At 41.9% G+C, this 12,795-nt stretch overlaps 1 protein-coding gene across 1 annotated transcript; it reads left to right on the forward strand.

Moving 5' to 3' along the window:
* The first annotated feature begins 9,917 nt into the window (after positions 1-9,917).
* Positions 9,918-11,394, forward strand: LOC123130669 (expansin-B7). Its single transcript, XM_044550500.1, has 2 exons — positions 9,918-10,491; positions 10,606-11,394. The coding sequence occupies exons 1-2, from the start codon at positions 10,126-10,128 to the stop codon at positions 11,131-11,133; spliced, it is 894 nt and encodes a 297-aa protein (XP_044406435.1). The 5' UTR covers positions 9,918-10,125; the 3' UTR covers positions 11,134-11,394.
* The last annotated feature ends 1,401 nt before the right edge of the window (positions 11,395-12,795 follow it).

Raw genomic sequence — 12,795 nt, forward strand, 5'->3', positions numbered from 1 at the left:
GCTTGGACATAGTCTAGCATTGGAGCTCGGATACATTCTGGCGTTGGAGCTCGGAAGCGGTCCGGCATTGGTGCTCGGCCGCAAAAGATACCTCGAATGCAGTCCGGCGTTGGAGCTCGGACGCAAAAGGACACTGCCTCCCGGGAACAACTTCAAACCCGAGGTGTGGCATAAAAATAACAAGGCATTGATAATGGCCGAAAACTTAAATGGGCTCCTCGGATACCCGACGTGTAAACTCGCCGAATGCATTTCGGCAATCCTCAAGATCGAAGATGAGAAGATTTGTTGAACCAGTTTTCAAGACCGTCAACCGAAGATGAAGAACGGTTCGGAAGAATCGAGGAGCGTCCCTAACTTGAAGACCGGTTCAGGGGGCTACTGACGGTGTCCTGGACTAGGGGGTACTCAACACGTCATCTCCGATCTGATAGATTGGCCGAGGACCCCCGTGGCCGTATACTCATGGGCCAGTTCGGACAGCTGCCACATACATGGAAGATTCTACAAGACTTGGCGATCAAGACAAGGACTTCTCCCCACCGGCGTATTCGGCTAGGACTCTTGTTAACCTAGGCCTCTGGTGCATTATATAAACCAGGGCCAGGCTAGTCGATAGGATATACAACTCCATATACAACAATCATACCATAGGCTAGCTTCTAGGGTTTAGCCTCCTTGATCTCGTGGTAGATCTACTCTTGTACTACCCATATCATCAATATTAATCAAGCAGGACGTAGGGTTTTACCTCCATCAAGAGGGCCCGAACCTGGGTAAAACTTCGTGTTCCTTGCCTCCTGTTACTATCCGGCCTAGACGCACAGTTCGGGACCCCCTACCCGAGATCCGCCGGTTTTGACACCGACAGTGACCCTCGACATTTAAGATTCTAAACTCATGTCTAATAAAACAAAAAGTAAAATAACTAGAGCGCCCTTTGGTCTCATGCGCCACAGATCCATATAGTGCCGAGGTCCCTCCTGTATAGCTTTAACTGCACTCTTGTAATCTGACGCCAGGTAGATTGTTTGTATGTATTAGTAAGCTTGCACGTGCAATGCACGTCTTGCTCCTTTCAAAGGTTAGCTTTGAATAGCACCTCTGCACAAGTAAACCACAACAAGCGTGAATTCAAAGATCTAACTAAAGACACTCGCCATGCTTGAAGATAAACTTAGACACCATATTTGGCTCGCTATCATTATGTAAGTTGGGCAACAATGAGAAGTTTTTCAAAGGAAAATCAATGGTGGACATGCGGTCCGATAGAGCTCATAGAACTATTACAAGGAAAAATGTAAATGAATAAACAATTGGTATAAGGAATGCGGCCACAAATAAAGAGCATATAATGGTGAAGAAAATTAAACATAATGTATTGGACAATGCCCAACCATGTTATGAATTTTGTAGAGTATCTTCCAAAAAAAATGTGAGGAAGAGTAACTTCAAATTTGATTGTGAGATATCCTCTATTCCAAGTTGATAACGTGTAAAATACATCTGGAAGGGAATATAGAAACGAAGCAATAAAATTTGCTATTGCTCTAGTCCAACAAATTTACTTGTACAACATTGTTGAAATGTCTTCACCAAGATTATATTCTCTACACCCCTTCATCCACATTCGTAATTGAAAAGGCATTTAGGTTGCTCATTCGTTAACACACAACATGGGAGATCGATAATACTTTCACAGTAAACACATTTCGTAAGCATGTCTTGTGTTGCAATATATTTGTTGTACTTATTGTCAATGTAAGAAAATAACAACAAAAAATAGCCAAGATTACGCTCATATATGACATGGTACCTTACTTTGCAACTTAGTTTTATTAGCTAGCAATCTGAAACTATGGATATATACTAATTGAAATAAGATGTGTCTTGTACAAGCAATCCAAGTACTTGGCTGTGTGCATCATATGATGCAGAGGCCGGGTTGTCCCCTTAAAAAATCCAAGTACCTATTCAGACATTTTTGACTTTAACCAGCAAAAAGGGTACCTAATCCCTGAAAAAATAAGTGAAATGTTTTGTCAGCGTATTCAAATCACATACAATGAGTGCGTCTGATTAAATAAGCCAACTGTTTCCACCGGAAAAGATTTGAATTCTCCTTATTGCTGTATAAAAAATGCATGGGTACATATCATCAAGGTGTAAGCGTGCAAGGAATGATCTTGCCAGCTCAAATATGGGTGAAAACAATAACTCAAGATATCGAAGGGTTGTGCTCAATATCCAAGTATTAGAGAATTAATGTGAGACCTGCTCTACAAAAGACATCGTTGGTGGTTAAACGCTGATAATAAGTACAAAGCAATTCCTGTAGCCAATTCTTTCATAGTAAACGATGGCTGAATTATAGTTGTGAATACTCATGCATCACAGTCACAACGCCAAGAGTAACCTATAAGATAGCAGGAATATCACTAATTTTTAACATCTGAACAACAAATGTGTACAAGGAAAATAATCTAAATTTTTACACTAAAGTGGCAATAATATCGGAGACTTGTGATTTTCAGTAGAACTGGTAGCAATCACACATTGGAATATTCTTACAAAAGCGCACATAGATGAAGTACTCCAGAGATAACAATTGGCCAACATGTAGCTTCAGAAAACTGAAGTGAGAAAGAGAGGTGACATTCAGATTCCTTGCCATCATCGTGCCGTTGTAAGCATGCACAACCACCATGTTGTGGAGCAAATTCTGATAAGGATGATGGGTGGTGCAAAATAAGAACAAAAGGAGAAAACCAGTATTCTCTCATATTGAACAAAAATCAAAACTCGCATATTGATGCATCATGAACATGAGCGTTTGAATCACTTGTTGTGTTGTAATGACAAATAGGATAATGCCTATGTCGCCCGGAAGAAAGCACAACTCCTCCTCGCGCGTCGCCGCCGGTGGCTCGCGTCCTGTCATGGCTGCTACTTCTCGTACATGAGTTCTGGCTCCGGGCGAGAGCACCCGTGTCTTGCCAGCATACACGGGTGGCTCTATCACCCAGCTGTATGTGAGCTCTTCATGTGCCTTCCATGGCGCACGCGCCTTTGCGGGACAGGCCCAAGGCACGCGCGTTGCCAGCGAGCCAATCGGTGCGTACTTCTGATCTCTTCGACACTGAGACCATGACGTGTCTTTTCATGGGAGCGTTCGTCCCTTGATCCTTGGGGACATGCGCCGCTGGCGCCGGACAGGGCCAGGCCGCGTGCGTGTTGCCGGGCGAGCGCACCGCCAGCTTGGGCGTGTCCTCTTCTCTGCGTGCCCTGTTCTCCCTCCCTCCTGCGTTGCTTTGGATTCCTGAACGACGGGCTCCTCACGCATCCGGGCTCCCGACGGCGGCGTCTCGCTTACATCGGCGGGCTTACATGCTCTTGGGGGTTTCTCTCTATTGGATGGAGGTTTCGTACGTGAATTGATTAGATTGAGAGGTGAGCGCTAATTAATGGAGAGAGGTTAACTGGTGGTAGTTCAGATTGCATGCGTCCCGTGATTGTAGGAGGTGCCGATGCGGGATGTGGGGACGTGGGATGGTTTCATCGGTGGAGTATGGTCAGTCATTGGAAATTGCCAAGTCCACACCGTAGAGCCATTTGGATCAACGATGACCGTTAGATTGAGATTTGTGGGACAAATCATGTGGTGTTAACTGCGTCGTGGGTTGTTGTGGGGCTAATTACAGGGTGCACGTAAATAAATTCTTGTTTGATTGTTTAATAGTAGTGGATATAGATGATCCGATAGAGCTAAGGCTTTCTTTGGTTTGGAGGAATCTTGTAGGAATTTCGTAGGATAGGATTTGTATAGGAAAAATTCCTTTAGAGCCCTTTGGTTTGTAGGAATGGAATCCTATTTCTATGGAGGAATTCTTTCTATCCTCCACATTTCATAAGAAAATAAACATTAGCCTAGACTCAATGAAAAAGTAAAAAATCTTATGATGTGAATCAAAGGGCATCTTTTTTCATATTCCTACTCATAAAATTTAAGATACATGTCATCTTATTTTTTATGACTTTCCTATTCTAATAATTTTTCTATCCTCTAAACCAAAGGAGACTTAAAGCTTCCTGAGCGCCAACGTTTCAGACACTTATTGTCCATCTATATTTCTGAAGACCAAGCCAAGCGGCGCGACGGCTGCGGGCGCCCGCTCCTGCCGCGGCCCATGTCGGCGTTTGTTAGCTTTTCGGTGGTTTTGTGTGGGTTTTACACTGTTTTGTCATGTTTTCGGTGAAATCACTTTTAAGGTATACACTTTGCAAAGATCGTGCCAACTTTCTTGGGCTGACAAATGGTGCACTACATGCGTGTCATTTGTCACAACCTGTAAGTTTTCTCTTTTTTTATTAATTTGTTTTACCAAAACATCTTATCACTTGAACCTTTGCATCCAATTTTAAACCGTTTTCACCATTGGATTCCTCGCATCGAGATTTTTAAAATTAGATCTCATATTAATAGGTTTCTGTGAACTTTTTTTAGAAAAGAACCCAAACAAATCTGTAGAAAAAGATAGTTGGCGGAAACATGTTTTTTCCTTTCCGAGAGATACAATAGTATTTCCCGCGGAAACAAATCTATGCCTCTTGTAGAAACCAAAAAAACATGTTTTTTCTTTCCGAGAGGCATAATTGTGCCTCTCCCGAACCCAAATATGTGCCTCCACAAGAAGCAAATCTGTGTCTCTCATGAAAAAAAATCTATTTTTTCTAAGAGTACCTTTTGCGGAAGCAAACCTGTGCCTCTCGTGAAAGAACAAAAAAGAAAATCTGTTTTTCCTTTCTTCGAGAGGAACAAATATGCCTCTCGCGAAAGTAAACCTGTGCCTCCTCAACACGCAAATCAGTGTCACTCATGCAAGAAAAAAAATGTATTTTCCCCTTTCTAAAAGGCACGGTTGCCGGGAGAAAATACATGGCAAACTTGTGCCTATCATGTAATCCAAAAAATGTTTTTTCACGCAAAAAAATTCAAAAAAAAATCCAAAATCTAGGGAATATCAAGCAAAAACTAAAAGCCAAAAAAAACCGCGAAAACCCATCTAAACCCCGAAAACGCTTACAGGAAAAGAAAAAAAGAAGAAAAACCTCAGGGAAGCCCAGCACGTGACACGTGGCAGCGGCTGAGAGCATGCCAAGTGAACCTTGTGGGGCTCCCTCAAGGGGTACCTCTTGGTTAGTTGCTCCCTGTTTACAATGGTTTTACTTTTTATGGTTTATTTTTTCTTCTGTTTTTCGTTTTTGTGTATTACAAAAATATTCATCGTATATTAAGAAAAATTCATCGTAGATTACAAAAAAAAATCATCATGCATTATAAAATGTCCAACGTATATTACAAAAATGTTTAATATGTACATATAACTTGTTTAGCATATATTAAAAATCACTGTATTAAAAATGTATCGTATGTTACAAAAAGTTTAGCATGCATTATAAAAATATTTAACTTATATTACAAAATATTTCAATGTGTATTTAGAAATGTTTTGATAAAAACCGACAGAAAAAAGGGCTCTACAGCGCAGGTCACCTATAGTGTGGGTACTACAGTGAACTGGGTGCTGCAATATTGAGCCGCTACAGTACCATTTCTCTTCGTTGCGTCCATAATGGGTCGGCCTAGTTGGTTTGCGATCTGTGCGAAGGCTCATAAATTTGACACCCGTAGGTGTCCTACAGAGGCCTCGTCCTAATCAGCGTCGAATTCACTAATTAACGGGTACTTCAACTCAAAAAAAACAATTAATGGGTACTTCCTCTAAAAGACATTCCTATCTTGTTAGGTTATGAAAAGTGACACGCTGCATGTACGTCCTTTACGGCAACATGTGAGTTTTTTTTTTATAGATTCGTTTATTCAAATATTTTATCTCTTAAATCATGCATCTAAATCTTAAATCGTTTTTATCGTTGGTTTCTCGTGTCGAGATATTTAAAACTAGATCACATGTTGATAGATTTCGATGGACTTTTTTTCACGAGTAAAACCGGACAAAAAAACTCGAACTAAGAGCATGCCTTTCCGAAGAGGCACGCGTTTTTTTACTTTTTGAGAGGCACGGCCGTGCCTCTTGCGAAAACAAATCCATGTCTCCACGAAAAGTAAATTTCTGTCTCTTGCGGAATGAAAAAACACATGTTCTTTCTCGCGGAAGCAAATCCGTGCCTCTAGCAGAACAGGAAAAAAAAGAGAAAACACGTTTTTTTTTTCTTTTCAGGAGGCACAACCGTGTCTCTCGCGGAAGCAAGTCCGTGCCTTCACGAGAAGTAAATCAGCGTCTCCCGCGAAGCGAGAAAAATATGTTTTTTTTCTTTTTCGAGAGGCACGACCATGCCTTTTATGGAAGCAAATTCGTGCCTCTAACGGAACTAGAAAACGTGTTTTTTCCCTTTCCGAGAGGCACGAAAGTAATTCTGTGCCTCTCGCGAAATGAAAAAAACAGGTTTTTCCCTTTTCGAGAGGCACGACCGTGCCTCTCGCGAAAACAAATCCGTGTCTCCACGAAAACTAAATATGTGCCTCTCACGGAACGAAAAAAATATATTTTTTTCCTTTCTGATAGGCACGACCGTGCATCTACGGAAGCAAATTCATGCATCCACGAGAAGTAAATCTCTGCCTCTTGCAGAAGGAAAAAAATACACGTTTTTTGTGCAATTTATTTTTTGATTTTTTTGTTCAAATCCTAAGAAAAACCCCGAAAATGCGTAGAGAAAACGAAAAAAACAAAATCCAAAAAAAGCATACAGAACGTGACACACCATGACGACTAAGAGCACGCCAAGTAGCGCCCTACTACGGAATTTCCTATATGACGCTCTTTGCGTCAAACTGTCGACCTAACGCACACAGCGATAACACCTAACCTAACACTGGGCCGGCCCATCAGAGATAGCTAACGTGTAGATTTGCATCTGTTTTGTGAACCTTCTGGAAGGTTCGAGCCCTGGTCTTTATTGGTTTTGGGAACCTTCTAGAAGGTTCCTGAACTTTTTTTTTGTTTTTGACTGGTTTTCAGTTCCTATATTTTTGTTTTTTGTTTTCTGTATTTATTCTTTTTTCTTCTTCTTCTTTTTCTTTATGTGCCTGTTCAAAATTTCACAACTTCTCAAAAATTATTTGGGATTCAAGAAAATGTTTGCATTTTCAAAATTGTTCGCAAATTTTCAAAACATGTTCATGTTTTCAAAATTTCTTTGGTAGTTTGAAAAATGTTCCTGTTTAAAAATTTGTTTGCAAATTTAAAAAAATGTTAATATTTCCAAGTTTTGTTCGAGAGTTTCCAAAATTGTTTGCAAATTTCAAAAAATGTTCGTGTTTCCAAATTTTGTTCTAGAGTTTCAAAAAATGTTCGCGTGCAAAAGTTGTTCGTGTTTCCAAACTTTGTTTTGGAATTTGAAAAATTGTTCCTGTTCAGTTTTGTGGGGTAATTTAAAACATGTTCCCGTTTAGAAAACTGTTTGGGCCTCCAAAATTTGTTTGCATGTTGAAAAATGTTTGAGTTTTCTCAAAATTTGTAAAAAAATAAAGATGTTCTCATTTGATAAAACATTCACGTTTTGTGAAAAAAAAAGTTTTGCGTTTGAATTTTTGAAAACGTTCGGATCGGCGTTTGAGTTTCTTAAGGTTTTGCGCTTTTCTGGAATCAAGAAAGCTAGCTAGCTCAACTGGTTCTGTTCGTATGCTCGGAAGCGGCGGGTCTAGCGTACGAATCTTGGCAATGCATCCTTTTTTATTCCAGCGTGATCTACTGTTCGCGAGTGAGATGGGCCGGCCTAGTCGACAGATTTGCCTGTGCGTTACGTCGACAGTCTGCCGCAGAGAGCAGCACATAGGAGCTCCCCCCTACTACTTCAGCGCAGGTTCGTAACTAGCGCTCCCACCGAGCGACACCTGAGCTGGCCCATTTGGTCGTCGCTCGGCTGCCCGAGTCGTTCGCCAGCTCGTTAGCCTCTTTGTTAGGAAAACAGTAGTTTTTGGTTCTGGAAAACAAAACAAATACCTGGTTTTCTGAAGAAAAAACAGGAATATTAAAAAATTATTAATAAGTTCTTTTACAGATTTTAAAATTTTCACGTATTTGCAAAATATTATGAATTTGAAAAAGTTCACATATTTTAAATAAGCTCATGGATGAGAAAAGAGAGTTCAGGAACTTAAAGAAGAAACCAGAAAGCAAAAAAAGAGAAAAAAATTCAAACAAACCAAAATAAAACCATAAAAATGGTTGTGCTTCCAAGGCATTGGTTCACGGCAGGTGAGAATTTTATGGTCGTTGTAAACATTAGTCGTGGTTGTGCTTTTGCGGACAAAATTACTCTCATCCTTTTTTCGCAAGTTGATTAGGGCAAACTCCCCTCGATCTTCATGGGCATGCTCGTGGATTCTTCTCCCCTTCATTAGCCACTCTGACAACCGGTAGCTAGGAGAGGAATTCTAGTGCCTCGTTTCCGAGTATTAGATAGTTTAGGATTTTTAGTCCATGCAGGGCGACGCTTAGGTGGATGGCGACGCTTCTTCTTCATATCAGTCTTTTATGCTTTGATCCTCCTCCAATTCATCTATCACGACGGATTAGATGGAACGCCGACGTAGATTTCAGCCAGGTCCTCGGGGTGTCGATGTCAGGGTTTCTCGTCATGTGTATGTGATGGTGAGATCTGATGCCAGGTTCTTTGGATCGGTTCAAGGGCTCAACGGCGGCTCCAAGAAGTTGGTCTTTAGAAGCACATGCACAAAGACTTTCCACCTGTCGTCGATAAGGTTAGGCCAACTCGGATACGGGAGCGGCGACAACGGCGCGTCGACGGGCAACAGCAATGGTCGTTCGGTGGTTCAGGGGCCTCGTTGTCATTTTTATTATGTTTAGGATGCTCTGTACTTCTAATGAACCTTTACAATAGATTTGAGTCATTTTTGCAAAAAAAAAATTACTCTGGTTAAAAAAAAGGGTCATGGAGGTTTGTGTCTTGCAGAGTCGATTGTCTGGATCTAGTGTGTCATGTTGCTTATGTTGGTTTGGCTATTTGTTGAAATCTTACCTCGACACTATGGCAATGATCTTGTGATTCAACTTGTTTGCACTGCCCATCTTCCTCAAATACGTTCGTCGCTTATGACTTTTCAACTTTTTGTACGAGTGATTCAAGGGCTTTCGGAAAGTTTTATTGCATTTCACCTTCAAGGATTAATACCACAAAGAAGATGTCTTTAAGAGGTTTCATTATAATTACTAAATGCAAGAGCTACTTTGTAGTTTTTCTAATACTGTATCCAGATAATTACATTTGTACTATTTGTGAATTTACATGTATTAAAGGAAAAGGTGAACTGACTATTATACATCCAACATTGTATCTTTCGATGTTCCTTTTTTCTGCTGATATTTCGATGCTTCGTTAGTACTCCCTCTATCCCAAAATATAAGAACGTTTTTAATACTACACTACTGTCAAAAATGTTCTTATATTATGGGACCAAGGGAGTATGTCACTGGATACTCGTGTTTTCATACCATTTCACCGGTATCTTGTACGTAACCACTATCCTATTTTCGTATCATGCCCTGATCCTCTGGCGACGCGCACGTAACTTTCAGCTGGGCATTTTCATAGCACTAGTTTGGTATTTTCGCGGTACATGAATACACAAGCTCGTCACTGATTGCAAGACGGGTCATGTGGCTGTAATTGCTACGACTTCCGTACAAAACGCCAAGAAAAAGATGCCTCTATGGTCTGCAATCGGCATGGTGATATGCTGGCTGCAGGCATAAATACATGGAGGAAGCACCTGTAATGCAGCATGTATGTATGGTTGATGATTTTTAAAAGCAGAGAGAATTGCATCCCGTGATCACGGGTAATGGTGTATAGCAGCCAGTTGGGCGAGTCCCGCCGTCCACATGTGAACCGGCCCTGCCATCACGCCTGGCTCCTCCTTTCTCCATCCGCCATCTCCGTTCATTCATTCCCTCGCCCTTTTCCTCCTTTTGATTTGATCTGGTAGACGAAGAAGAAGCTTAGCACTTGAGTTGCCGGCCTATAAATTCACACGCGCCCCACCAACTGCATCAAGCCATTAACCAGCAAAAGCAAGCGATGGCAGCGGCCTCCGCCTACGCCGTTGCGGTCGCTCTCTTCTTCCTGCTCGCCGCCGATGGCTGCTGCGCCTGCTTTTGGTTTCTGCCTGCCATATTCTGCCCCGGACACTCCCCTACACCTACACCCGCCCCCGCTACCCCCACCCCCAGCCCCGGCAGCGGCGGCAGCGGCACCAACGTCGACGGCGGGGGCTGGCTCGACGCCAGGGCCACCTGGTACGGCGCTCCCGGCGGCGCCGGGCCGGACGACAATGGTGGCGCGTGCGGGTTCAAGAACGTGAACCTGCCGCCGTTCAACGCCATGACGTCGTGCGGTAACGAGCCGCTCTTCAAGGACGGCAAGGGATGCGGCTCGTGCTACCAGGTCAGCTACTGTGGCCGACATTGCAGTTGCTTGACACTGACGGTAGAGTGCTTGTCGTTTCGTTTGTTTTTCCAAGCTGATGGATCTTGGATTGTTGCGCTGCGTTGCGTGCAGATAAGGTGCGTGGCTCACGCAGCGTGCTCCGGCATCCCTGAGACGGTGATCATCACCGACATGAACTACTACCCGGTGGCCCGCTACCACTTCGACCTCAGCGGCACCGCCTTCGGCGCCATGGCCAAGGACGGCCGAAACGACGAGCTCCGCCACGCCGGCATCATCGACATGCAGTTTAAGAGGGTGCCGTGCCAGTACCCGGGGCTGTCGGTGACGTTCCACGTGGAGCAGGGGTCGAACCCGAACTACCTGGCCATCCTGGTGGAGTACGAGAACGGCGACGGCGACGTGGCGCAGGTGGACCTCATGGAGTCGCGGCCGGACAATGGTGAGCCGACGGGGGTCTGGACGCCGATGAGGGAGTCGTGGGGATCCATCTGGCGCCTGGACACGCACCGCCCGCTGCAGGGGCCCTTTTCTCTGCGGGTCACCAACGAGTCCGGCAGGTCGCTCGTCGCCGAGCAGGTCATCCCAGCCGACTGGCAGCCCGACACGGTGTACAGCTCCCTCGTCCAGTTCGATTGACCCCTCCCGCTCATCCATGCACGTCCATGCATGGGTTAGTCGTGCCAATTAAGCTAGCTGAGACGTCGCTTGTGACGTCCGGTGTGTGTCGTCTTCGTGTGCTAGCTACGTGTTCTCTCTCGTAGCGCATACGTTTTTCATGGTATACTTGTCTCGAACAATATAATAAAGACATTTTAGCTACTAGCAAGGGCATGTGTGTTGCAACGTGAGAAAAAAAATCTTAATCTTCAATGGTCATTACCACATTTTGCTGCATCACTGAGATACACTATCACTCTCAATTTCATGAAATGATGAACAATTCTTTGAAATGATGAACATTTTTTTAAACTTGTGCATATATCTGAAATCGTGAACATTTTTCAAATCCATGAACACAATTACAAATTTTTGAACATTTTCTAAAATCAAAAACATTTTTTGAATTTATGGACCTTTCATACAATTTCCAAACATTTTTTTAAATAGTGAATATTTTTGAAACAATTTTCTTGAATCCATGAACATTTCTCGAATTAATGAATATTTTTTAAAAAAATTGGTGGAACAATTTTTGAAATTATTGAACATATTTTGTTCTAGCAAAAGGGCCCGTGCGTTGCAATGAGAGAAAAAACTTATAAACTCCAATGGACATGATCACATTTTGCTGCATCACCGAGATACACTATCACTCTCATTTTCGTGAAATCATGAATATTTTCTGAAAATCATGAACATTTTTTAAAACTCGTGAACATGTTTGAAATCATGCACATTTTTTAAAATTCATAAACATTTTTACATATTTCCGAACATTTTCTAAGATCATGGAAATTTTATACTATTTGCAACGTTTTTAATTGTGGACATTATTTTAAATGTTTTTCTTGACTAGAGCAACACTTCTAGAATCGACGAACATTTTTGTGGAAATTGTTTGGTGGAACAATTTTTGAAATTCACGAACATTTTTTTGATTTAATGAACACTTTTTGAAATGCGTGATCATTTTTTGAGACAATGAACATTCTATGAATCAATAAACTATTTTGTAAGTCATGATGAGTTTATGAAGTTTTAGGATATTTTTCAATTCATGAACATATTTTGAACTGGTGAAATTTGGTTTCATTTCATTAACATTTTGAATAGGCAAACTTTTCAAAAAAATAAATAGAGGGTTTTTATTCCCGACCATTTGTTTCGAAATTGTGAATATTTTTCCAATATTTGAACATTTTTAGAAAAAAAATCATAGACATTTTCTCTGTCCACAAACATTTACGAACTATTAAACATTTTATTTCAAAATTATCATTTTTTTAATTTTCCGAACTTTTGTAATCCCCAAATTATTTAAATGGGAAAAAAAGGAAGACAAAAAAACAAAATTTGAAATTTGTAAAACAGACCGCCCAGATATGGGCCGACCAAAACAGGCGCGTTGTTTCTTCTCCCAGCTTGCAGAGTGTAGTATAGAAGATTTCTACTGGGCCGGCCCAGGCAGGGATTTCCCAGTGTGAAATATTTTTTATACTTATAGGTGTCACCAGTGGGTAACATTTTTCAACTTTGGAGGTAATTTCCAATGACGTACCGCCAGAAGCAATATCCCAGAAGCAATATCCCCTTTATTATTATTAGCAAAAGGGCCCGTGGTTTGCAATAGAATAAAAA

This window comes from Triticum aestivum, chromosome 6A, assembly GCF_018294505.1.
Source record: "Triticum aestivum cultivar Chinese Spring chromosome 6A, IWGSC CS RefSeq v2.1, whole genome shotgun sequence".
Lineage (NCBI taxonomy): Eukaryota > Viridiplantae > Streptophyta > Magnoliopsida > Poales > Poaceae > Triticum > Triticum aestivum.